The sequence below is a fragment of the Heteronotia binoei genome, chromosome 14, assembly GCF_032191835.1.
Source record: "Heteronotia binoei isolate CCM8104 ecotype False Entrance Well chromosome 14, APGP_CSIRO_Hbin_v1, whole genome shotgun sequence".
Classification (NCBI taxonomy): domain Eukaryota; kingdom Metazoa; phylum Chordata; class Lepidosauria; order Squamata; family Gekkonidae; genus Heteronotia; species Heteronotia binoei.
Window position 1 is genome coordinate 53,817,529 of NC_083236.1, and position 26,206 is coordinate 53,843,734.

Sequence of the window (26,206 nt, forward strand, 5' to 3'; positions counted from 1 at the left end):
CAAAAAAAGCCCTGGTTAAGACACTTGGGTGATGTAAGCCAAAAGGAGAAAGAGTAGCCCCAACATAAAAAAAATGTTTCCTCTGACAATTTAAAAAAGTAGTAACTATCAAATAACGTAACAACAGAAATCGGGGTTGGGGTTTGTTTGTTTTTTTTTAGCAGGAACGCACAGAAACACAGTTCCAGCTGCCTTGGTGCCAGGGGTGTGGCCTAATATGCAAATGAGCCTCTGCCAGACCTTTTTCCTACAAAAAAGCCCTAAGAACATAAGAGAAGCCATTTTGGATCAGACCAATGGCCCAACCAGTCCAACACTCTGTGTCACAAAGTAGCCAAAAAAACCAGGCGTCATCAGAAGGTCCACCAGTGCGGCCAGAACACAAGAAGCCTTACCAATGTGCCCCCCACCCAAAAGCACCAAGAATACAGAGCATCACTGCCCCAGACGGAGAGTTCCAACAATAGGCTGTGGCTGATAGCCACTGATGGACCTCTGCTCCATATGCTTATCCAGTCCCCCTCTTGAAGCTGCCCTGTGTGAAACAATGGTGATGTCAGGGAGTGTGGCCTCATATGCAATTGAGTTCCTGCTGAAACTATTGTGTCAAGTCAGACCACAGGTCCAATTAACGTACAGCACAGAACTGGCAACAGTGCACGGCCACTATCTCACCTTTGCTTTGCGTTTCGGCTCTGCGGCATCACAGAAGGCTGGCCAACAGAAGGAGGGCCTCACAGGTAACTGTAAGGTAGATTGTTTTCACTTAAGATGGAGGCCCTGATGTTTACCAACTGGATGCCAGGATGCGCTTAGCTACCATCCTCTTCTCACTGATGAATCTTCATGGCTCAACCTGCACTATCAGGCATTTTTAGCTAACACCGGAAAAAAGCCCCTACGTACAAGTCCCTTTACTTTAACTGCAGGCGTGAAGTCCCTTGGAGCAGAACTTAGATCCTGTGTCGGATCTTATTCTTTCATGGGTAAGTCAGGACTGTTTTAGGAAACAACGGCAAGCCGGTCGGAAATAAAGATTTGTTCTCTTTCAAAACAAACTCATCGATACAAATTCATAAAAGCAACATAAATTAAACGAATAAGGAAAAAAAGAGGAAAAGCTGGCATCTGCGCATCCTTTGAATATTCACAATTGTTTTTTATACAAAAGGATTAAGCTTTGACTGTTCACAGATAGCCTGGCACCAGCTTAGAACTATCTTTGTATTAACAATCCAAACTGCAAATTTGAGGGTTCCCGGTCGTATCATGTCACACTAAATCGAGCACCATGGCGGACAGTGCGTTCATGTCCCTCATGTGAGGGTGCTGAGCCAGTATCGCCTCGATCTTTGCCCTCTGCTCGGAGGTAGGGAATATTTTTTTCAAGGCTTCTTTCAAGTGGTTCGTTTCCGCGGCGGATCTTGGATGCGGGGGGACAGCTGCGTTAGGCAGGGGTGTCGGTGGGAATAAGGAAGGCAAGAGACCGGATAACGAGCCGTTTGCCGATTGTCCGCTGCCGTTAGGCTCCATCAGGAAGTGCCGCTTCATAGGGGAAGGATGGAATCCACTCGCCAGGTGGGTATGTGCCGGAACACCCCTGAGGAACACAAGGAATAATGCCGCTTAAAATCCTTCAGACGCGTATGAAAACGAGAGAATCCCAAGTCCCCCTCCATACATTTCAATGAGTTTAATCAGCTGCTCTTAACAAGTGAACTCACACCTAATCTATAAGGGAGGGCCGGTGACTCAGTGGTAGAGCATCTGCTTGGTAAGGAGAAGGTCCCAGATCCAATTCCCGGCAACTCCAACTAAAAAGGTTCCAGGCAAATAGGCGTGAAAAACCTCAGCCTGAGACCCTGGAGAGCCGCTGCCGGTCTGAGTAGACAATACTTTCTCTGATGGACCCAGGGTCTGATTTAGTAAAAGGCAGCTTCATACGTTCATATATGATTTTACAGTTATTTTCAAACAGTTTCATTTTGGTATGACCATCCAGGGGGTGCAATCGACCAATAAAAGCCAAAGGCAACTACAGCGCTAAAATAATTTTCTTTTATGAGAGAACGAGTTGGTTTCTGGGGTGAAAAGGTCTTGGGAGGACTGCATCGACGCTAGTTAGATCTGAGCTCGGTTGCACCTTAGAGAACGAGATTTTGGGGGCATAGGTTTTCGAAGGTCAAAGCTCCTTTTGTGAATTATCAAAGATAACTTGGACTAGATGACCCTGGGGTTGAACTAGATGACCCTGGAGGCACCTTCCAACTCTGATTCAATGAGGGCTCTGACTCTTGATAGCTTTCGCCTCGAAAAACTTGTTGGTTTCCCTGAGGCGCTTCTGGACTTGACTCCAGTTGTTTCACTGCAGACCAGGATGGCCAACCCTCTGAACCTGCTTTAACATCGGTAACCAGCCTACTCAAGAAAGAAGGCACAATGCAGATGGTGATGGGTGAGTGTCCCAAAGCTGAGGGGATGCTACAGAAGAGGCTCCTGTCCCTTGTGGCCACCCCACTTCCTCTCAAAGACCCAGGCAGCAGGCTCCTCCAACGCAGCTCTTTGACATTTAAAAAATGTCCTGCATCGTGCAGGGGGTTGAACTAGATGACCCTGGAGGTCCCTTCCAACTATGTGATTCTACGATCTGGTCAGGAAGCACATGAGACTGCGGCTTCTGTTTTCCTGCTGGCATCTAACCTTATTTCGTATTTACAGCGTCTGCCTCACCCCAACTCGAATCAGTGGACGCTACATTTAAAACCGTTCTGTTCACAATAATATGCCCGGCTTAGTACAAGGATTCACTGATAACATCTGTGCCACACTGAAACTCTGGCAGCTATGCGAGCCGCATCCTTTTCCCTCCTCATGTTGTTCTGGTGCCAGATCACTCCTGACCCTCACCGATTGGGCTTTTTTCTTTTATTATTTATTTATTTATTTCCAATTTATAGCCCGCCCCTTTCCCAAATGGGCTCTGGGCAGGTAACAACAATCAATAATAAAAGATTAAAATCAAATACATATAACAAAACACTATACGATCTAAAAGCAATATAACAATCTAAAAACAAACTCCAATTCTGCAGTTGGTGATATCGGTGGCCTCCACTCTTTCCATACATCCCCCAGCTGGTGTAAGATAAATGGGTCAGCAGAGTTATATCATCAGGGTCCCTGCAGCAGGGAGGCCACAGAATGAAAAAATGTCCACCGCCTCCGCTGAATGCCTGGTGGAACAGCTCTGTCTTGCATGCCCTGTGGAACTGCAACAGTCCCTGCAGGGCCCTAATCTCCAATGAGGGTTGTTCCACCAGGTAGGGGCCAGGACAGAGAAGGCCCAGGTTGAGGCTAAGTGGACTTCTTTTGGGTCATGGATTTCCAGCAGATGTTGATCCATGGAGCGTAAGGCTCTCCGGAGGGTATACAGGAAGAGGTGGTCTTGCAGATATGCTGGTCCCAGGTTGTCCAGGGCTTTGAAGATCAGAACCAAAACTCTGAACCGGATCCAGTACTCAATTGGTAACTGGTGCAGCTGGCAGAGCACTGGTTGAATATGCACCCGTATAGGCTTGCTGCAGCATTCTACACCCTCTTAGCATCACCACCACCAAGTTAACACCAGCTGTATGCCTTTTATTTAGTGAAGATAGAGAGAGATGGATAACTCCATCGTCAGAGAAGGATGGGCTTAGGCTTCAAAGGGAAAAAAAGACCTCCCCCCCCCTCTTTCTCTTTAAATTAGTGTTAGGATTAAGGCCACATGCAGAAAGAACAAAGAAAGGAACAATTACTAAATAAAACGTACACCAACAACTTGTTGCCTTAAACACGATCTTCACTCTGCTCACACTTGCCTAACCAGCTATGGTCCGTCTTCTCGACATCTTTGATACCCTACGCAGGGGTGGCCAGTGGTAGCTCTCCAGATGTTTTTTGCCTACAACTCTCATCAGCCCCAGCCAGCATGGCCAATGGCTGGGGCTGATGGGAGTTGTAGGCAAAAAAACATCTGGAGAGCTACCGTTGGCCACCCCCTACAGCAGGGGGCAGCCAAACCTGCTTAATGTAAGAGGCACGTCGAATAAATGTCAGATGTTTGAGAGCTGCAAGACGTGAATGTCAGATGTTTCAGAGACAGCCACAAGACAAGGGAGGAAGGAAGGACAGATGGGAAGGGAGGGAGAGGTAGAAAGAAGGCAACTTTAACTTTAAATGCATTCTTCAAGCCACCAGCTGGCTTGGAGAAGTGATTTAACAAGAGAAATGCCTTCTCCGGGCCAGCTGACCGGGGGAGGGGGGAGAGAGGAGGCTTGAAGAGCCACAGCATGTGTGTGAAAGAGCCACATGTAGATCCCAAGCTGCAGTTTGGATAGCCCTGCGCTATAGTCATGTTCTATTTCATTCCTCTCCTGTTGGTCTCTGGACCACAGACCCAAGGTAAATTACCTGATGTTCCTCTTCCGTATTTATTTATTTAGGATATTTCTAGGCCACCTCTTCAGAGTCCTGCTTCAGGGTGGCTTACACTTAAAACAATGCCACAATATAAAAACAAGCCATTAGAAACCTTTGGGAAACGGCAGCAAAGCTGTAAATTTCAATCAGTTTCACTGCTAACAGATATGAAGGACTTTGAACACTAAGACGCTACAAATGCTCAGAATAACAGGCATGGCGCCTTCGACCTGGTATCAGGAGGCCATCAAATCAAACTCACTCAGTAGAGGGTTTGTTTAGGACTTCCCAAACGTGCAGACTGATAATATTTTGTAAGTTTAAACACAAAAGAATGACCAAACCATTAAGTGTGCAGTACCATGGATCAGGGTTACTACACATGAACCGTGAAGCACAAATTCTCCCAACCCCAACCCGGCCTCTCCCCACCAGGTGCAGGAGACTACTCTGATGCAGAGATTCCCAGCAGTGGGATAAAACAGCATCAGGAAGTGCGCTTTTCCTCTGAGCGTTTTCACATGAGACAGAGCCTCAGATTGCAGAACGGGGGACACAAAAGTAGGGGTGAGAGTTGCGTGCCATACCGCCTCTAAACCAGGGCTGGCCAAACTGTGGCTCGGAAGCCACATGTGGCTCTTTCACTCACACTGTGTGGCTCTTGAAGCCCCCACCACCCTGTCAGCCCGCTTGGATAAGGCATTTGTCTCTTTTAAAATCATTTTGCCAAGCCAACCAGTGGCTTGGAGAATGCATTTAAAATTAAAGTTGCTTTCTTCCCAACTTTCTCTCCCCTCCATCTATTTTCGTTCCTTCCTCCCTATATCATCATCTTCTCTGATGTTCCTGTCTTGTGACTCTCAAACGTCTGACATTTATTCAATGTGGCTCTTATGTTAAGCAAGTTTGACCACCCCTGCTCTAAACCCTTAAACCTTTTCCTTAAGCTTTTTGTACACGGTATAAAGAAGGCACAACATACACCCACACCCCCTCCTCCGTTCCAGCCCTTGGGTTGAGGCTCTTGCTCATTTCATCCCAAACCTCAGCAATTTGGCCAGCTAACTTAACTACTGGCAGGGGTGGAATTCTAGCAGGAGCTCCTTTGCATATTAGGCCACACACCCCTGATGTAGCCAGTCCTCCAGAAGCTTACAAGGCTCTTTTTTGTAAGCTCTTGGAGGATTCGCTACACCAGAGGTGTGTGGCCTAATATGCAAAGGATCTCCTGCTAGAATTCCACCCCTGACTACTGGTGTTTGATGATCAGGAAGCTACATCATGCTTCAGAGCGCCACAGTTGTTTTCTTACTTCAATATCACTGAAAGATCAACAGCAGTACTTCCTTCCCTTCAATTGCCAAAAACCACTACAGCAGTTGAACGTCTGTCATTTTACGAAGAGCAGATCCGCCAAGGAGCACCGAGAGCAACATCAATCTTGCTGCAGTACTGTGACACAGATCTTGTTTATCTCCCCCGTTAGACACCAACCGATTAGCTCTAAGTGAAACCCCATCTCCGTTGTGCCCTCAGTGACGTCACGTGATCTGCCGCACCGGTGTGAAAGCTACCGCAATCTAAACCGCAGAAGACACAACTGATGATTGCCTTGTTTATCTCAGAGTTCTGACCCAGTTCTACACACGCACCCCGGGGCTGTGGAATGACGGTGAGCCAGTTGTGGAAACGGAAGACAAACACACCCTCCTGCAAAGCCGCTGCCTGCTCTGATCTACTGTCTTTTTGCAACTTACGTAACATTTTCAGCCCTGCAAAGGCTATCCCAGTTGCATTTAGGCAGGGCTTTTTTTGTAGCAGGAACTCCTTTGCATATTAGGCCACACACACCCCCTCCGATGTAGCCAATCCTCCTGGAGCTTACAAGGATCTTCGTACAGGGCCTACTGTAAGCTCCAGGAGGACTGGCTACATCAGGGTTGTGTGGCCTAAAATGCAAAGGAGATGCTGCTGCAAAAAAAGCCCTGCATTTAGTCTTAAAACATATGGCTTGTCGCGTGCAAGAGTGGGAACAGCAAACTAGAGCTAATTTTCCTTGAAGGACTGGGGTGGAGTGGGGGGAACCTCCCACGATACTGGAAAGAGAAACAACTGTAAGAGAGCGGGTACTCAGCAATACACAAATACTACAAAGGAAACAATGCTGATAGGTTAACTGCAGTAAAATTGCTTATTGCCTTCTACTGCATGCTGTATGGTTTATAACCAGGAAAGTGTTTTAAGAGTCACAGCTTCAGTACAAGGCAAATGCTATACCTGACACGGGGCTCATCTTGAAGGAAACGCTCCAATCCTGGTCCATTCCGCCCCATAGGATCGTCAGGAACCATGAAGATATCTCCAACAAATGTGTACTGGAGCAACCTGAAACAAAGGCGGGATCAGGGCAGGCAGAACCATGTATTTGTTGCCCTGTCTGATCCAATCCCAGAAGCTAAGCAGGACTGGCCCTGGTTAATATCTGGATGGGAGACCAAAGGAGTCCAGGGTTGCTAGGCAGAGACAGACAATGGCAGGCCACCTCTGAAGATCTCTTGTCTGGTTTTTCTCCCCAACTTTCTTTCAAAAATTAATATACAAAATAACATTCCATATCTGGGCTGTCACCAAAACAACATTTTCAATATACCAGATATCCATCCAAAAATAAAACCAAATTTTATTAAAATTATATTTGATGGTAAGATTCAAAACAATAATATATAATATTAGGGTATGCAATTAAATCATTCAGTCAGAATTCCCAGACAATAACGTATTTCAATTAAACTTCAAATCTACAATTGTAATAAAGCTATAGGGTAGACTCGACTTGGAATTTTGTTCCTTGACACCATATAATCCAACCAAGAAAACAATATTGATATGAAATTAGAGGTACAATCTTCTTTACCAAAGCAATGATTATTATAAGAAATCTTTTCCATAACACAGAAATGCCAAACATTGTCCGTCCATAACGGAATTGAAGGTGATGATTCATTTTTCCAACATGTTGAAAAAAAAAACAATCAGGTATGTCGATATAGTGTATTTTTGGGAAGTATACCATACTTCAACAGATTTCGTGGTGGGATTATTTCCTTTATCTGAAACTTAACTCATAATAAAGTAGCCCCAGAGTCAAGCTTGCCATTGCTCAATCGTGGGTATTTTCTTCTCTTTCCACATAGCTGCCAATGTAATTCTGGCTACAGCTAACAATATTGATATTAATTTCATTTTACTTTTATCCTTGAAAAGCTGATTCCAGAAATCAAGTAGAAATAGTTCTGGTATTAAAGGTCTTGTCTTGAAAACCTATAGGGTCGCCGTAAGTCAGTAGTGACTTGACAGCCCTTTCCATACCCATCAACTGGCTCTTCCTACCCCCTGTCCCCCGCTCTCAGTCCTGGTTCCATCATTTAGGGGCTCCACTAGCAAAACACCTTCAGTGCCCCCTCCCCCCCATCCCAGCCTTAGACAGAAAGGGCATGCAAATAGGATTTTTTGACCTATTGCTGAGCTCCATGAAAAAACTCAGACGAGCTCTGATAAATGCTTGTTTTTGCAACCCTTTCAAGCCTGTTCACTCCTCTCTGACCTGTTGCCAAAAGCCAAACAGTTAACACCAACATCTTTCAACAATTCAAGCAGACTGAGGGACAATCAGGCCTACCAAAAAATGCTTGCTGAGCCTGTAGCTACAATTTGTGGGATGAGACCACACCCATGCACAGGAACGTTAAGGATGATCCTATTCGGGGACTGGAGTTTGTGGTCAGACCATCTGATTGATGCATTCCCCTTTGAACTGGACACAAAGAGAGGCTGACTGAAGTCTGATAACCATCGCTCTTGTGTGCATATCTATTACCTTGCGGAGGGGGGGGGGAAGGAAATTGGGTAGGAGGCCATTTTTAGTGGGAAAGTCCCCACTGCTGCCCTCTGGAGACCCCGTGGCTGCATCCTGCAAATTACACACGCTATCTCTTGATATTCTGCCATGAGTTTATCGTGAGTTGGTCTAAAGCTTACAAAGCGTGTCGCCTCTTCCGCACCCCAAACCCCAGGATTTGCAAACAAACAGGAAAAACCTCACATTTACCTCTTTTGAATAATTTCTCTCCAGGATGCTGATTCATCCACAAATTCTCGCAGATGATCATTGGTAACAATCACCCCGTCGGTTTTCTCAGCAAGATGGAGCAAAAATCTACAAGAGTTTTATTTAGGAGAGATTTATTCCTTTAGAGTCTGCTGTTCTCCCCGGTGGGGATCCAAAAAAGCTTACAACTCGCCTAACCGAAGCCTGCTCAAGATGCTGCACCCAAGTAGTGTGCCAACTGCAGCCCCATAAGAGTCCCGGGCGCATGGCCAAGCACAAAGCACCCCTTTGAAAAAGAGGCTGCTGTGCCCCCTATGCGGCAGCACGTCCTGTACATCAGAGGTCCCCAACCCCTGACCGGTGGACCAGTCCGGGTCCGTGGCCTGTTAGCAGCCAGGCCATGAGTTGTATAATTATTTCATTATATATTACAATGTAATAGTAGCAGTAGTAGTAATAATAATAGGACATTGGGTTTATATCCTGCCCTCCACTCTGAATCTCATAGTGGCTCACAATCTCCTTTATCTTCCTGCCCCACAACAGACACCCCATGAGGTGGGTGGGGCTGAGAGGGCTCTTACAGCAGCTGCCTTTTCAAAGACAACTCTGCGAGAGCTATGGCTCACCCAAGGCCATTCCAGCAGCTGCAAGTGGAGGAGTGAGAAATCAAACCCAGTTCTTCCAGTTAAGAGACTACACACTTCACCACCACACCAAAATAAAGAGCACAACTGTATCATCCTGAAACCATGACCCCCACCCCCAGTCCGTGGAAAAATTGTCTTCCACAAAACCGGTCGCCAAAAAAGGTTGGGGAGCACTGCTGTACCGCATTGAGCTGGTCTAAATCTGAGTGGGAACAAGTACCACAGCTAGGATAGCATCCAAAGAACCACACGCCTTTTAAACTTGCTATGAATTCTTAAATTAGGTAAAGCAGCCAATGGATGCGCCTTGGGATGAATTTTTATGCCCTGTGAAAGCAATACTTTTGGGATGTGCACAACTCAAGAGATCCAGGTGGGCAGCCGTGTTGGTCTGAAGCAGTAGAACAAAGCAGGAGTCAAGTTCTACCTTTAAAACCAGCAAAGTTTTATTCAAGATGTAAGCTTTCTAGCAAATAAAACTTTGTTGGTCTTAAAAGCACTACTTGACTCCTGCTTTGTTCTACAACTCAAGAGTCAAACCTATTTGTGATGCTGCCTGTGCGAGGTCTAAAGACACTGCTGAGGAAGGGTGAAGGGCTTATACTCCAGCGCTACACTACAAGAGCAGTGTACACTTCCTTGTCATTATTCAACTGAGCAGTGTCTTGCAACTTGGAGCCAAGTGCAACAACGCAACTCCACTGCAAAACTCTGCAGTGCTGGACATTCTAAGTTTACTGGTGGTTCAGCATTCATACATTCAAGTCATCACATGACAAAGCAACCAGTGGATTGCGTGGATCTGGTTCCACTAGCAGAAGCCCTTTCCTCGGGCAGCAAGAGCCTTCCCTAACACAATCTTACACCAGGGGGAGGGTCCTTCCACAAGAAGAAAGCACCTTTGCATGATCCAAGCAATACATGTAAACTAGAAGAGCTGGGTGCAGCACTTTCAAGAGACTGCGCCGATCCATGCCTAAGAAACTACTATCTGTGGCTCCGTTAGAAATGAAGTGTATGAGAGACTGAGCAGAAGAAGAGCGCCAAAACTGCCTTAAATTCTGGAAGAGGCAAAGTTCTCTTTCTCTCTTTGTGTGGACGTTTGTTGAAAACCCTCAAGGTGCACGACTCTGGATCAACACTGATTAAGGCGTTCTTTTGGACAATGAAATTTACAAAGGCGTGTCAGAGCACGAGGTCTTAAGTAGATGTTGCCTGTATGAACCTTGGAGTGCAGCTACTGAAACTGTCATACAGTTATACGTGTCGATACACTGTAAAAGGACTTGACAGATATAGATTATACCTTTTCAGTGCTTCAAGATAGCAAATTTGCATACTACTGTATTTTTTTTTGGTGCAGAGTCTGTTTCTGTATTACTTACACCGGAGCCTGTTTGTATTGTTTGCTTTATCTAATACATGTCAACTGGCTGATGAAGGGCAATGCATTTGTACATCCCAAACAGAGAACCTTTTCGCCCGGTTGAAAGCTGGGCTTGCAGTTTCCTCCACAGTGACACGATCTCTCCAACGAAGAGCCAGAAGCCATGAAAAAAAAATGCAATTAAGTGGTCCATTACCTATCATCGTGAGATGCGATCCTGGCTCCCAATACAACCCTTGCAGGGGTGAGGGCCAAAATACCAACGTCCTGGAGTTGGGTTAAGAAGTGCTGTTCTAGGTTAAAAGAGAAGAGAGAAAAAAAAAGAATGAAACAGTACTCTTTTAAAAGAATGGGCAGGTTTCTGGATGTTCGCAATGAATGAAACATTAGGGAAAGACAGGAAACAGAACGCTGGGAATGGGCTCTTGCATGTGAAGTAGTACTTCCTTTTATCTTTTCTAAGCTTAGTGCTCACTAATTTCATTGAGTGCCCACAAATTCTCGTGTTGTGAAAAAGGGAGAAAAGTTCGTTGTTCTCTACCTTCTCTAACCCATGCATAATTTTATTTATTAATTTGTTTTCTTTCTCCCTGGAAAGTGGGCTCAGGGCAGCTTACAGGTCACGTAATGCCATGATAGAAACAGCAATAAGGGTTTAAAATCCAAACAGATAGGATTTAAAATTCTGTGCTTCAAACCCAGAATAAAGTTGCCACAATGATAACACACAGGTTTGCAATTTTATAATTATGTCAACCTCTATCGTGTCACCCCTCGGTTGTCACTTCTCCAAGCTAAAAAGCCCTAACCTCTTTAATCTTCCTCCATAGGGAAGGTGTTCCATCTCCTTAATCATTTTAGTAGCCCTTTTTGTGCACTTTTCCCAATGCTATCTTTTTTGAGGTGTGGTGACCAGAACTACACTGGCCCTAATTTTGCTGCAATCCCAAAGATTCTTCTAACTGGGAGCAGGACAAATCTGGGGCTTTTTTTGTAGCAGAAACTCATCTGCATATTAGGTTACACCCCCCTGATGTCGCCAATCCTCCAAAAGCTTACAGGGCCTACTGTAAGCTCTTGGAGGATTGGCTACGTGTGGGGTGTGTGGCCTAATATGCAAAGGAGTTCCTGCTACTATAAAAAAGCTCTGGACAAATCTTTTAACAGTTTGGAATGGAGATGAGACCAGGGTTCAAGGGAATGTCTGGCAGCAGCAGAACATATCCCCCTATTCCAAACCCCTCCCACTGAATTCTCATATAGCACCGGAAAGAAAAGAGGAGATGCACTTCACATGCTGCTGATTCAGGTTTTGGGGCTCACCAGAAATGAATGCAACGAAACAACTGTGCCACAGCACTATACCACTCAGGAGCCAGAGCCGGGTGAGCAAGGAAGAGATCAGCAGTTTTGGTGCTACCAAGGGTGGGAAATTTCCCAAGGATGGCTGCAGCAGGCCCCCAGCTTGTCAGATTTCTCGTTTTGCACATTAAAACTGTTTTAATTCATATGAGGCCCCAAAAGGCTGCTTCCCTTCCACCGGAGGAAAGCGTCTCTTCTAGCAGAACCATTTTGAGGGGTCGAATCCGTTCGGTGGTGTCGCCTTTTGTACGATGTTGCCCTGAAGACAGGGAGCGTCCCATTCTTGGCCTTACCTGTGACGGAAGGGTCTCGTCTTGTTCGCCACTGCGGGACGAACACGGTAATCCTTCGGTGGCCGCGTTTCCAGAAATATTCCACTGCAATTGCAATCCCCCGGCACGAGAAGAACCTATTTAGTCCGTGACTGCAGAATAGGAAGATAAAGGGGGAAACAAAGGGGGGGGGGAACAGTAATGTTTGCTGATTTTGATTGACAAGTAGCCAAAGGTGACAGGTTAATCAGTACAAGCAGTGAAGCACAATCGTTTACTATTTCTATGGCACTGTTTGACATACAAGACAAAAAAAACGTTCTCCTTTCACCCTGACAAGACCCCTGTAAAGTGGCTTCAGATGACATGCACGCAAGCTGTTTGGGATTGGCTGTTGATTTAGGAGTTAATGTTTATCATTTAGACTAGTCTTTTTGATAAAGGCTCAGAGAGTGCAGAAAAATTGTCCCCCAAAACATCACAATGTCCGTTAACATCTGAGTCAAGCTACACTGCACTGGGTTTCAACTTATTTCCTGGAGGCCGCACGGGTGCTAGACAAACCAATAAAAATAATAAAGATATATAGGGTGTTTTAAAGAGCCCCGTGGCGCAGAGTGGTGAAGCTGCAGTACTGCAGTCCTAAGCTCTGCTCATGACCTGAGTTCGATCTCAGTGGAAGCTGGGTTCAGGTAGCCGGCTCCAGGTTGACTCAGCCTTCCATCCTTCCAAGGTCAGTAAAATGAGTACCCAGCTTGCTGGGGGGAAAGCGTAGAGGACTGGGGAAGGCAATGGCAAACCACCCAGTAAAAAGTCTGCCGTGAAAACGTGAAAGCAACGTCACCCCAGAGTTGGAAACGACTGATGCTTGCACAGGGGACTACCTTTACCTTCATAGGATGTTTTAAAATGGGCCTCCTGCCTCAGGCTAGAAATTTAAAGGTGGGCTGTAGGCCTCAGACATCTCAAAACCGCTGCAGCAAACCTGGGATGACAGCACATTCACAATACAGCCACGTTGTCACTGTGCTTTTCAGCAACACTTTAGATCTTCTTGATAAGCTGTTCAAGAAACAATGCCCACTACCCCTTCCTCCTCCTCCTCTTTAAACCTTACAAATCTTGAAAGGTTTGGCCAAGGAGACAGGCAACTTGCAAGCAGTGCACAGAAGTCACACTGGTACACTGGGAGCAGCTAAAGTATTAAAAGGCTCCTGTGAACCTAAAGAATTTGGTCACAGAGGCTGCCTGCTGCATTCCTGCATGAATCACTGCACTGGCCTTGCCTCTACTCCAGGGGTGGCCAACGATAGCTCTCCAGATGTTTTTTTGCCTACAGCTCCCATCAGCCCCAGCTATTGGCCATGCTGGCTGAGGCTGATGGGAGTTGTAGGCAAAAAAAAAGTCTGGAGAACTACCGTTGGCCACCCCTGCACTCAATCAGCCTCTGCTGTGGGGAGGGAAAATTCATCCAAACTTTGTTGCATAAATAGATCTGTCGGTGAGCCATAATGCAGAGATACCTCTGCAGAACTGTCTCATCTCTGAAGAGGCTGACTGCTGCATATCTGCATGAGTCCACTGCTCAGAAAAGCGATCTATCTGAATCATGGGGGCCGATCTGCCAATAATCAACTTAAGAAAAGCCCTGCTGGATCAGAGCAATGGTCCATCTCGATCAGCATCCTGTCTCACACAGTGGCCAACCAGTTCCTCTGGACAGCCAACAACGGCACAGAGGCCGAGGCCTTCCCCTGATGTTGCCTCCTGGCTCTGAGATTCACAAGCTTAGAGACTAGAAGCCAGACAGATTTACAGACAACTTTAATTTTGGAGGGGGGGGGAGCATACTGTGATCAACACTCAACTCTAAACTGTGGAGTCTTGTGAGCAAAAATTCTATTTTGAGGGCTACTGGCACTGAAGTTGTGAGCTACTGCTCTGAGGCCATTTTTCCTGAGCTAAGACAAAATGGAGGCTAAAAAAACTGAACTAGCTCACACTAACTCAGCTTAGAGGGAACACTGCCTGTGGTTGTTAGAATTCTGGGGAGCTGAATATCCTTAGGGATATTCTATATAGAGCAAGGTATGAAAGTTTAAATGGCAGATTTCTCCCACCCCCCTGATTCACAGTCTAATTCCTCCCCAATGCAGCATATAGGTACCTCCTAATTCTGCACCCCAGACTAAGTCTCTCCACACTTTTGGGAGGTTAAGAACATAAGAGAAGCCATGTTAAATCAGGCCAAGGGTCCATCCAGTCCAACACTGTCACACAGTGGCCAAAAAAACCCCAGGTGCCATCAGGAGGTCCACCAGTGGGGCCAGGACACTAGAAGCCCTCCCACTGTCCCCCTCCCCCAAGCCCCAAGAATATAGAGCATCACTTGTCCCAGACAGAGAGTGGCCAAACTTGCTTAATTTAAGAGCCACAGAGAATAAATGTCAGATGTCTGAGAGCCACAAGACATGAATGTCAGATGTTTGAGAGCCACAAGACATGAACATCAGATGACTGAGAGCTGCAGGAAGGAAGGAAACAGATGGGGAGGAGGTAGAAAAAAAGCAGCTTTAAATGCATTTCCCAATCTGCCAGCTGCCTCGGCTTAGAGAAGTGATTTAAAGAGACAGATGCTTTCTCCAAGCTGGGCAGTGGGGGCTTCAAGAGCCACACAAAATGTATGAAAGAGCCACACGTTGCTCCTGAGCCACTGTTTGGCCACCCCTGATCTATACCTTGTGGCTAATAGCCACTGATGGACCTCTGCTCCCTATGTTTATCCAATCCCCTCTTGAAGCCGTCCATGCTTGTAGGTGCCGCCACTTCCTGTGGCAGTGAATTCCACAGGGATTTTGGGTGAAAGAGGACTTCCTTTTATCTGTTCTAACCCGAGTGTTCAGCAATTTAATTGAGGTTCACACCTTTCTCTGTACTACGCTGGACATTGTGCAGCTATCCACTCCAAAATCAAGAAAACATACACTTCCCAAGAAAAAAAACAACCTCCACAAACTTAAAGAAAAAAAAAAACACACTGAAGGCAAAGGCCACAGCTGCCATGCGTGTCTACACACTTTGGTCAGCTTTACACACTGAATGATATGTACCAAATTCACCTTTCCTGTATCATTGCAAAACCCCAAGAAACCCGCGTGAGGGCCACACACTTCCTCAAAAAAGGATAGCTACAGATGGTGCATTCAGTTATTACATGGCGTCAACTATTTGCATAGCTTTCCCCGTTGGCTCTAGCTTGGGAAAAAAAAAACATGCCTGAAATTTAAGATGAATCACAACATGGACTTTCATTTTACATCACTGTTTTCTGAGCCTTCTGAAGAATGAGGAAACCATTCACATTTTTTTTTTAAACTACGCCTTCGTTCGCGTCACAGCCACTGACTGCAGGGTGAGCAATAGGTTTTCCCACTCAGAAGACGGTCCAGTAGGGCGGAAGAGGTGACAACGGAAAGCACCAACAAAGGCAGTCCCGTGATGTTGGCTGTTCAAGTTCAACAGGTAACATTTCGGTTCCCCGCCTTTGAATGGTAGATCTCTTCCACCGCCCCCGTATCAGAATCTGAGGGCTTCCCCCACACCCGCCCTCATTTAGCAAAGGAGTCCAGAACCAGCCACATTTCTTTAGGTCCTTCACTTCTCAGATCCTGGCATTGGGGTTTAGGATCTCCTATTGCAAGCCTTACCCACGAAAAAAGCTCTGGTCATATCTTAACAATTCAAGTGTTGGTGCTGACGTTTTGAAGGATGCTGAGTTGCCTTTCCTATTACAAGGTAGTCATAAGGGGTGGCCAAACTGCAGCTCGGGAGCGACGCACAACTCTTTTGCACATATTGTGTGGCTCCCAAAGCCCCCACTGCCCCATCAGCCAACTTGGAAAAGGCATTTGTCTCTTTAAATCATTTCTCCGCATCAAAACAGTCGACGACTTGAATAATGCATTTAAAGTTAAAGTTGCTTTCTTTCCACCTGTTCCTCCCTCATCTATTTGCCTTCCTTCCAGTTTCGTGTCGTGGTTAAGTGTGCAGACTCTTATCTGGGAGAATCAGGTGTGATTCCCCACTCCTCCACCTACAGCTGCTGGAATGGCCTTGGGTCAGCTATAGCTATCGCAGGAGTTGTCCCTGAAAGGGCAACTGCTGTGAGAGCCCTCTCAGCCCCACCCACCTCACCGGGTGTCTGTTGTGGGGGAAGGAGATAAAGGAGATTGTAAGCCACTCTGAGTCTCTGATTCAGAGAGAAAGGTGGGGTATAAATCTGCAGTCCTCTTCTTCCTTCCTTCCTGCTCACTAACATCCAATGCTCATGTCTTACAGCTCTCAGACATTTGATGTTTATTCTATGTGGCTCTTACATTTAAGCAAGCTTGGCCACCTCTGCTATAGTCTGCGAGTCATCTCTCTGATATGAGAGCCTCACTTTACAAGTGGCCAGTTCTCCTGCAGAAAGGGCGAGGTTCAAAACATCTACATCCAGGCCTTCGAAAAACTTGGGTTACGGGACAAGGTAGTACACTGCCATCTCAACTGTGGTATCAGGACTGAGGGACACAGGGAATCTACAGAACAAGAAACCAGGCAGCGATGCCTACCCCATTCTCCACTTTCCCCCTACCAATGGGGAAGCGGCAGTTTTGGGGCAAGGGAGAACCTGAAACTGAGAAGGTTACTTATCTCTGAATCCCCTTCCTGCAATGGCAAGGAAAGGAAAGGTCCCCTGTGCAAGCACCAGTCGTTTCCGACTCTGGGGTGACACTGGTTTCACAACGTTTTCACAGCAGGCTTTTTACGGGGTGGTTACCACCCAGCCTCTGTTTAAAAACCTCCAAGGAAGGAGAGCCCACCACCTCCCGAGGAAGCCTGTTCCACTGAGGAACCGCTCTAACGGTCAGGAAGTTCTTCCTAATGTTGAGCCGGAAACTCTTGATTTAATTTCAACCCATTGATTCTGGTCCTACCCTCTGGGGCCACAGAAAACAATTCCAAAACATCCTCTATATGACAGCCCTTCAAGTACTTGAAGACGGTGATCATATCACCTCTCAGCCGCCTCCTCTCCAGGCTAAAGATGTCCAGCTCCTTCAACCTTTTTTCATAGGTCTCCAGACTCCTCACCATCATGCGGCAGGGTTGGTAACTATACTCTCCCACCCACCCCCTGCCAAAGGAGATGCAACCCATAAGCATCATCTTCCATGTGCAGATACAGCTAAAATAAAACCAGCTTGCTCAACAGCCTGAGCGCACGCTTGTGCAACTTCCATTTGTTTCGACAGCAACGGGACACCATCCAGATTGCGAAAAGGATTCTACCGTATCGTTAAAGGTCCTTATTTACATTTCTGAGCAAGAGAAAAACCAGCCCCACCAATGATAAATAAAACCTTAAATAACCGTTTTTTTAAAAACGGGGGGGGGGGGGGGGGGAGCAAAAGCGAGAATGTACACAGGATAAACGGACCTCGGTGGTCTTAAGGTGCTGAGCAGCAACTAACAAAGTTGGCTCTCACAGGGAAGTGAGAGGCTAATGGCTGCCACAGGCAGTGTTTCCTCTAACCTGAGTTAGTGTGAGCTAGCGCACAGCATTTTAGCCTTCGGCTCACACATTTTTGACAGAGGTGGCCGAAGTCTTGAGGTTGGCACCAAGGGGCAGGTCTCAGATACAGCCAAGACCCCTTATCGTTTGGGACATTCGGGGTGACCCAGTGGCAGAAGACGTGCCACAGAAAGCAGCAGCAGCAGGAAGAAGAAGAAAATTATATTGGATTTATATCCCGCCCTACACTCTGAATCTCAAGAGTGGTCACAAACTCCTTTACCTTCCCCTCCACACCCACAGCAGACACCCTGTGAGGTAGGTGGGGCTGAGAGAGCTCTTACAGCAGCTGCCCTTTCAAGGACAACTCCCATGAAAGCTATGGCTGACCCAAGGCCATTCCAGCAGGTGCAAGTGAAGGAGTGGGGAATCAAACCTGGTTCTCCCAGATAAGAGTCCGCGCACTTAGCCGCTACACCAAACTGGCTCTGGAAGAAGTCTGGTATTGTGCTCTTCCAGCAGCAATAATAAGGGCGCATTTTTAAGGCTGTGCCAGGATTAGTTTGCTAAGGAAAAGCCAAATGTGATGTCACACTCAGTGAGACAATTTACTTCTTTCCCCAAAAGAAGTTCCCGGGGAAAGGCGGCTGAACTGTGTCTGAGTGCCCACCGTGATCTTTTCAGGCATCTCGCACCTGGTACATCAAACTGATTAGGGACTTGGTGTGTGCATGTGACTGGGCGTGCAAAGTGGCTGACACAGGCAATCGAGCGAACTTGTCATTTCCACCTTATCTCCCCTGGCTCTTACTCATCACCAGAGAAAAAAGGTTTCCTGCCTCAAACCTGAGTGAGAATACAGACTGCACCTTAAGTTTCGTATGTTTCTCACTGCGCTCGCTCTGACACTCCAAATGTCCACGCTTTGGGGGTAATTCCCCCTCCCTAGTTTCGCTCTGAACCACTCTCAAAATTAAAAAAAGAGAAAACGATAAAAAAAAAAACCCCAAACCCATACTCACGAGATTGCTATGTTGCTACCATCTAGTATGACATGCTTTAAGTGTTCTTTGCCCGGTTCATTTTTCAGTTCCAGCTTGTAAGGTGTTTTCAGGGATTCCAGAAACCTCTGAACTCCGGTGACCGAAGGGTCAGTGCGATGACTGTACGAAACCCCCGGTCTGCTTTCTGGGTTAGCAGCAGAATGCTCAGGCGGGTTCGCTTGATGAGAAGGGAGCTCCCTGGCTCTGTGCTGTGAAGGGTGACACCAGCCCTTCATGGCTGACTGATTGGCACATGTTTGACCCACCACGGTTTCTTTCTGAATTGGCTGGCGAGACATTTCTGTGGCCCCTCTTGCTACCAGGTTGACTTCTTTGGGTCTATCTTTCATGAACCCCTGAGATTTGTCACGTGCTATCGCATGGCCCTCACTTTCTATCGCACTTTTCTGGGAACCGCGAGACTGTTCGGAACGATTATGCGAGCCGAAGAAACCGTGGTGATCTTTGTGCACTGGATTTTTGTCACAGCCAAGGGCAGTTTCATTTAGGCCTCGCAAATGCGATTCGCGTTCAGTCTCGGACTGGGCCCCAGGAGGAGATAGCACATTGTGTTTGGCATTTTTTGGCTCTTCAGAATTACGGCCCGGGTCACGGTGGCGGTGGTTGCTGGGACTGCCTTTGCCTTTCAAGGCTTGCGTCCCAATGGCCTGAGCAGCCAGTTCGTTCTCTTTCGAGGACTTGTTACTCTCTTTTACAATTTCTTCCAGAAGCAGGAGGGGCTCAGCCAGCTGTCCGAGTTCGCCAATCACTTTCTCCACAATGTGCTGAGAATAGCCCATGCTTTTGAAAAAGTTGACCAAAATCCTGTATTCCATTTCCTCGGTTATCTCATCACCTTCTTTAGGGCATGGGTTCGGATCCTCTGACTTGTCGCTTCTGTCGGCAACCGGACTGATCACTATCACGTTACCAGGCGGGCTGCACGCCGTCCGTTTGCTCTCCTGATTGTTTTCCAGAGAAAACTGTTTCTTTGGACGCCGCTCCTCAGATTCTGAGGATCTCCTTTTACACGACTGCCTCTCTTTGCCAACAGGTGTCTCGAGTGAAGTTAGACCGTTTATGGGTACAAAATGCTTTTCTGGGCTCTGAGGGAAGACAATGTCCATCTGCTTTGTCAGCTCCGTGACGGGGGTGCCCGCCTTGTTTCGTGCTTCCTCCAGTCCTGTTCTGAAATCACAGCTCGTTGAGCATGGTTTCGGAGTTTCATTTGGCAGACGTTCCGGTGACCCATCAGCTTCAGTAAGGTCTATGATTTTGTCTTCCATTCTGCAATTGTTGATCTGTGCGAGGTTGAGTAGTTCTCTTTTCAGTGAACTCGGTAGGATCAACAAGTCCATTGTGTACTTATCCGCATGGGCCTCGACAAGTTGTTTGAACTGCTTCTTGACTTCTGGCTCTCGGCCGTTTGGTAGGTTTTCGTTGTTTCTGAAGAGGTTCACCAGCTGCTGAATGTGGCTTCTGGCCATGACCACGGGCTCAGCTGTGCCTTTGATATTCAGCAGCCCCATCTCTGCGATGCTGATATCAGCACAGGTATCCTGAATGAGGCAATTCAAGAAGAGGCTCTGGGCCCCTACAAATATACAATGCATATCTTTGGGATAATACTCCCTCTCTTCTAATTCGGGTTCACAAAGCCCTTTAATGTATTCCTACAACAAAAGAAAGAAAAATTAGACCACACTGTATTTTAAAATTCAACAGTTCCAACACCATATGCTTTTCCCTCTTGAGACACATGACACTCAAGGAAAATTTGTCAATGCTATCACAAAACTGTAAGGGTAGAAAGATGTTTTAATACAACCATCTTCCATTGGTGGGTCATTGCCCATCACTGAGTCACAAGTGTGGCCGTCAAGTTCTGTGCAGCACTCAGTGACTCCACGTCCTTGCTGTAAATCAAATTAGGGTTTATTTAATGAAGAGCATATTCACAGCAAAGACTGGCCTTGCTAGAACTGACCTCCACAGGTCAGGCTATACCTTTATATCTTACTGTGACCATTAATTATGCAGGCATTAAGGCATGTAAGTCTTGGCACAAAATTAAAAGGCACCAATAATTAAAGACAGACACTCTTCATCTCCCCACCCCCCCACAGTTCAGACGGTTTTCTCCAAAATAAAAAGTTAGCAGTCTCTGGCCAGGCAGATTGCAGAGGACCTTTGTAGCTCATGAGAGGAATGCTTGGTATTAGCGTAGGCAGAAAGATTACTTATATCGATGTTACAAAGACATGAGAATGTAGGCATACAGACAAAGCAAAAACAAATGCATGAAAATGCAGGTTATATGATTCCTTGGCAAGAACCAGTTCTTGACAGTGGCACTGTTCCCTCTAAGCTGAGTTAGCGTGAGCTAGCTCACAAATTTTTAGCCTCCAGCTTTACAGATTTTTGTCTTAGCTCAGGAAGGATGACCCCAGAGCACAAAAATTTACGCAGTAGCTTACAACTTTAATGCCGGTAGCTCACAATGTAGAATTTTTGCGCACAAGACTGCAGCTTAGAGGGAACACTGATTGTTGTTGTTAAGATAGAAAAACTAAGAAATAAAGGAAGGCGATTCACCGAAAAAGAAAAAAAATGTATATGGTCAGAATATAAGAAGTTGGTAGCAAGGTCTAAAAAGCAGAAGACTCACTGCATGCAGTGAAGTAGGCTCTCTCCTAGTCAACTTGCCTACATAGACAGAACCAAATGAAACTTTCTGAGTGGACATAAGACCGTCTCTCCCACAAAGCTGGTTGGTTTTTTTATTAAATAAAATTTAACTTTTTAAAGGGGATACAGAATTTTAAAAAGGAATAGAGGAAAAAGAATGGAAAATAAAATTATGGAAACAATACAGATGGAAATATTTGCGGCTATTAAGGACCATCCTTGATTAAAATGTGTGTGTGTGTGTGTGTGTATTGATTAAAATGTGTGTGTGTGTGTATTGATTAAAATGTGTGTGTGTGTGTGTGTGTGTGTATATATATATATATATATATATATCAATCATGGTATATATATAACATATATATACCAGGGGTGGCCAAACTGCAGCTCAGGCACCATATGTGGCTTTTTCACACATGTTGTGTGGCTCTCGAAGCCCCCACCGCCCCACTGGCCAGCTTGGAGAAGGCATCTGTCTCTCTAAATCACTTCTCCAAGCCAAGCCAGCTGGCAGTTTGGAGAATGCATTTAAAGTTAAAGTTGCTTTCTTTCCACTCCCCTCAACTATTTTCCTTTTCTTTCTTTCTTCCTTTCTTCCCTTCCTCCAACATCAGATGGTCATGTCTTGTGGCTCTTAAACATCTACCGTTTATTCTCTGTGGCTCTTACATTAAGCAAATTTGGCCACTCCTGAGCTTTAACAACCTACCCATCTACTGTTTTCTCATAATATATTTTCACTTTTATTCTTTCATCAATTATATCATAAAACGTCTATATCATAAATAGTCTTTCAGAAACTTTGTATAATTTTAACGTAATGGTTTTTGTAACAGAAATCATACAAAAAGATATTCTTAATATGTCGTATCAAAACTGCCACACAATATAAACCAGGGGTGGCCAAACTTGCTTACTGTAAGAGCCACACAGAATTAACGTCAGCTGTTTGAAAGCCACAAGACATGGATGTCAGATGCTTGAGAGCTGGAAAGAAGGAAGGCAAATAGATGGGAGAAGGGAGGGAGAGGTGTAAAGAAAGCAACTTTAACTCTAAATGCATTCTCCAAGCTGTCAGTTGGCTTGGAGAAGTGATTTAAAGAGAGAAATGCCTTTTCCAAGCCAGCAGACAGGGCAGTGAGAGCTTTGAGAGCCACACAATATGTGTGAAAGAGCCACACTTGTCTCCTGAGCCACAGTTTGGCCAGCCCTGGTATAAACCATTCTACTAAACAACTGCAAAGATTAATTACAGTAAGTGTAGAAAGCTTGCCAGTTGTTTTCAAATTCAACTTTCGGTCTTCAATCCATACAGCTGTTGTGATGATAAAGTGGAGGACAGAATGGCGGGATTTTTTTTTTTTAAATGTACTAAATAAAGTGGAAATCTGAACAGCGGAAGTAAGTTGCCCATGACCTTTTTTTTGCGGGGTGGGGGGGAGACTTTGAACCTAATTACCCCAATCTCTTTCCCTGTGAACCGTCACAGGATCCCATGCTGTAAAAACATCGTACCTTGCACAAAGGCCTGAAGTAGCAGCCTACTGACCTGCTCCTGTAACACACCCATGTGGTATAGGGGGCTTGCATGCTAGGCTAGGGGCTGGGTTCGAATCCCTATTCAGCCAGGAAGTTCACTGGGTGACCCTGAGTCAGTCCCTGTCTCTGAGTCTAGCCACCCCGCAAGGTTGCTGTGAGGATAAAGCGGAAGACAGGAGAACTTAAGTTTGCTGCCTCGAGGCCCTTGGAGGAAGGGTGGGATAAGAGCATGATCGATAAAAGCATCAACTTTCCAACCATGAAGATGACTCGCTAACTTACAGGGAGCGCAGGAAAGGCACAGTGGCCTGCTTTGGTCACAGTCATCTCTGACACACAGGGCCAGCTCACCGCCCACTAGGCAAACTGGGCAGATGCCTAGGGTGCCAGGAGGGGGGGGGGCGCCAAACTGGGTTTCTCCCCTCCCGGTGCTCAAGACAACCACCTAAATTTGCCTCTCTCCCCTCCGCCGCTGCCAGCCCCCTCCCTTCTCTTCTGCCACGCCGCTCTCTGCTCACCCCCTCTCCCTCAGAGGAGTGTGCTGCTATGAGTTTAGGCCCTACCGGCTTCAAGGCAGCTGGCATTTGAACATTTTTTGGAGAGAGAGCTGGAGGAGGCTTCGCTCCCCCTCACTTCCAGTAAGGAGGGGGGGAGAAACCTCCTCCAGCTCTCTCTTCAAAAAACGTTCAGATGCCGGCAGCCTCCAAGCCAGTAGGGCCCAGCCTCATCGCGGTGCGCTCTTCTAATCGATTGGGAGGGGGCACAATGGAGCGTGGCTGAGGAGGGAGGGAGGGAGGGAGGCGGTGGAGGCGGCAGGCAGGGAGCCTGCCTGGGGCGCCACGTGCCCTAGGCCTGGCCCTGCTGACACATCAACAGCAAACTCCACACGCGGGGTTAATTAAGCTTCACAAAGCAAAGCATCTGACAAAAAGGCGGCAACGTCGTGTGACATTTTTACCAAAAGATTTAAGAAAAAAAATCATTGCGCCAAAATCCAGGGCTGGTAAGAATTTGCTGTTGGCGCTTCGAAGGTTCGGTTTTTCCTCTCTTCTACAGAGCAGCCGCTTAAACTGAGAAGCCAGATCATCAGAATGCAAACTGCTTCGCCAGCCCCAAGGTTCAGAAGCATATGCTTGTCTTTTCTGCCAAAACCAAGAAAAACAGAACCACAGCTGCTTGCTCATGCCCAGAAAGGGCCTTATTACAGCAACTGCATTGACACAAGTAACAGCAACAGAGGCTGAAGTTACCCGGGACAGTGTGTGTTTCTGTTTGCACAATTTAAGAAACTGAATACATAATGCTACCTTCCCTACTATCTCTGTCCTCCTCCAACAAGAACTCTGTGGGCAAAATTGCAGCAATATGCCAAAGTAGATGTTCTCACTACTTGCTACAGTTGAAGCATCAGTCTGTGGAGAAAGACAAAAGAGGCTTGTAAACCTGCATCTATGCACAATTTCAGGAGAGGGACTGTAAGGAAGAATCCCAATTTCTGTTCTAACTGCACTGTGCTTTCAGTATACACAATATGTTAATGAGCATTAAGGCTGAAAGACGGAATTTTAAAAACAGAAATAACTGTTTCCATTTACACATTAACGCTGATTATTAATTCTCTTCACAGATAATAGTTCAACCAGTAAGGTTCACTCTGAATTCTAAGACTCCAGTAGAGAACAATTATGTCTTCCTATAATCAGGGGTGGAATTCTAGCAGGGGCTCCTTTGCATACTAGGCCACACACTCCCAATGTAGCCAATCCTCCAAGAGCTTGCAAGACTCTTTTTTGTAAGCTCTTGGAGGATTGGCTACATCAGGGGTGTGTGGCCTAATATGCAAAGCAGCTTCTGCTAGAATTCCACCCCACCTATAAAACGTTTTATGAATAGAACAAGCCTCCTCGTTTTCAAGTTAGTACAAGGACAAGCTACTGCAGAGTCAATATCTAGTAAGATATTAAAATATTTACACCCTGCCTTCCTCGGAACGCAAGGTGGCTTACAGGCCCAAATTAAAATCACACACAATACAGTAAAACTGCATTTGCTCTCCCCCTCCCAAAGAGCACGTGAAGGACAACCTTCAGCAATGTCCTTGACGGTTATCGTTGGCGTAAGCAGAGATGTGCAGCAAGTAAATAGGATGGTCTCTATTTTCAACTGAGAATCCCTAGTTTGGTTATTATGCCAGGACATCGAAGGCCAGCACTGTGATCCAGCCCCCCCCCCCCCCCGAATGAGCAGCAGAACAGCCAGTCACTGTACAGCCTAGCCTAGGGGTGGCCAAACTTGCTTAACATAAGAGCCACACAGAATAAACATCATATGTTTGAGAGCCACAAGGCATGAACATCAGATGGAAGGGAGGGAGGGAGGAGGGAGGAAGGAGGGAACATCAGATGGAGGGAGGGAGGAAGGAAGGAAAATAGATGGGGAGGTGGAAAAGAAAGCAACTTTAACTTTAAATGCATTCTCCAAGCCACCAGACAGCTTGGAGCAGTGATTGAGAGAGACAAATGCCTTCTCCAAGCCAGCCAACAGGGCAGTGGGGGGCTTCAAGAGCCACACGATATGCGCGAAAGAGCCACTGGTGACTCCCGAGCCACAGTTTGGCCTCCCCTGCACTACACCATCCTGGCTTTAATGAGAAACAAGACTCCTGTTTTATCTGCTGCAGACCTAACACAACCATCCTTCCGGGTTTTTATTTATGGGCAGCACACATTACAGACATATTAATGAAAATAATACATTCGAGGCCATGGGAATCCTTGGGACTTATCAGAGAGCAGCTGCGACTGGGGGTGGGGAGGGAGAGGTTACTGCTACAAGACTGCCCTACCTTAAAAGGATACTGTCACCTGACCAGCTTATCGGTGAGAGCTCAGAAGGAACAAGATAGCGTGACGTAGCCAAAACAGCTCCCAGCCTCTGGTGAGAAACAACCACGGAGACACATGCAAGGCTTCTTGTCCCCATGTTTTAAAATGCCCCACGATGAGTGGTGGGAAGTCATCCCTGACTGCTCTGTTCCAACGGATAGAAAGCATTAGTGAGAGCAGAAAGAGCCATGCGGGGCTCTTCCTTCTTGGTTTTGAGCCACTCTCGACTCTAGAGGCCTGCTGGTAGAAGGACC

At 46.4% G+C, this 26,206-nt stretch overlaps 1 protein-coding gene across 1 annotated transcript in view; it reads right to left on the reverse strand.

Annotated features, from left to right (window-relative positions):
- Positions 1-1,026: 1,026 nt before the first annotated feature.
- Positions 1,027-26,206, reverse strand: part of N4BP1 (NEDD4 binding protein 1) — a 40,928-nt gene continuing 15,748 nt past the window's right edge. The window contains exons 2-7 of the mRNA XM_060253845.1: positions 18,820-20,513; positions 12,262-12,392; positions 10,803-10,899; positions 8,570-8,677; positions 6,739-6,846; positions 1,027-1,600 (exon numbers count right to left, since the gene is read on the reverse strand). Of these exons, the coding sequence (XP_060109828.1) occupies positions 1,273-1,600; positions 6,739-6,846; positions 8,570-8,677; positions 10,803-10,899; positions 12,262-12,392; positions 18,820-20,513 (2,466 nt within the window). The 3' untranslated portion in view covers positions 1,027-1,272. The remainder of the gene's footprint in view (positions 1,601-6,738; positions 6,847-8,569; positions 8,678-10,802; positions 10,900-12,261; positions 12,393-18,819; positions 20,514-26,206) is intronic.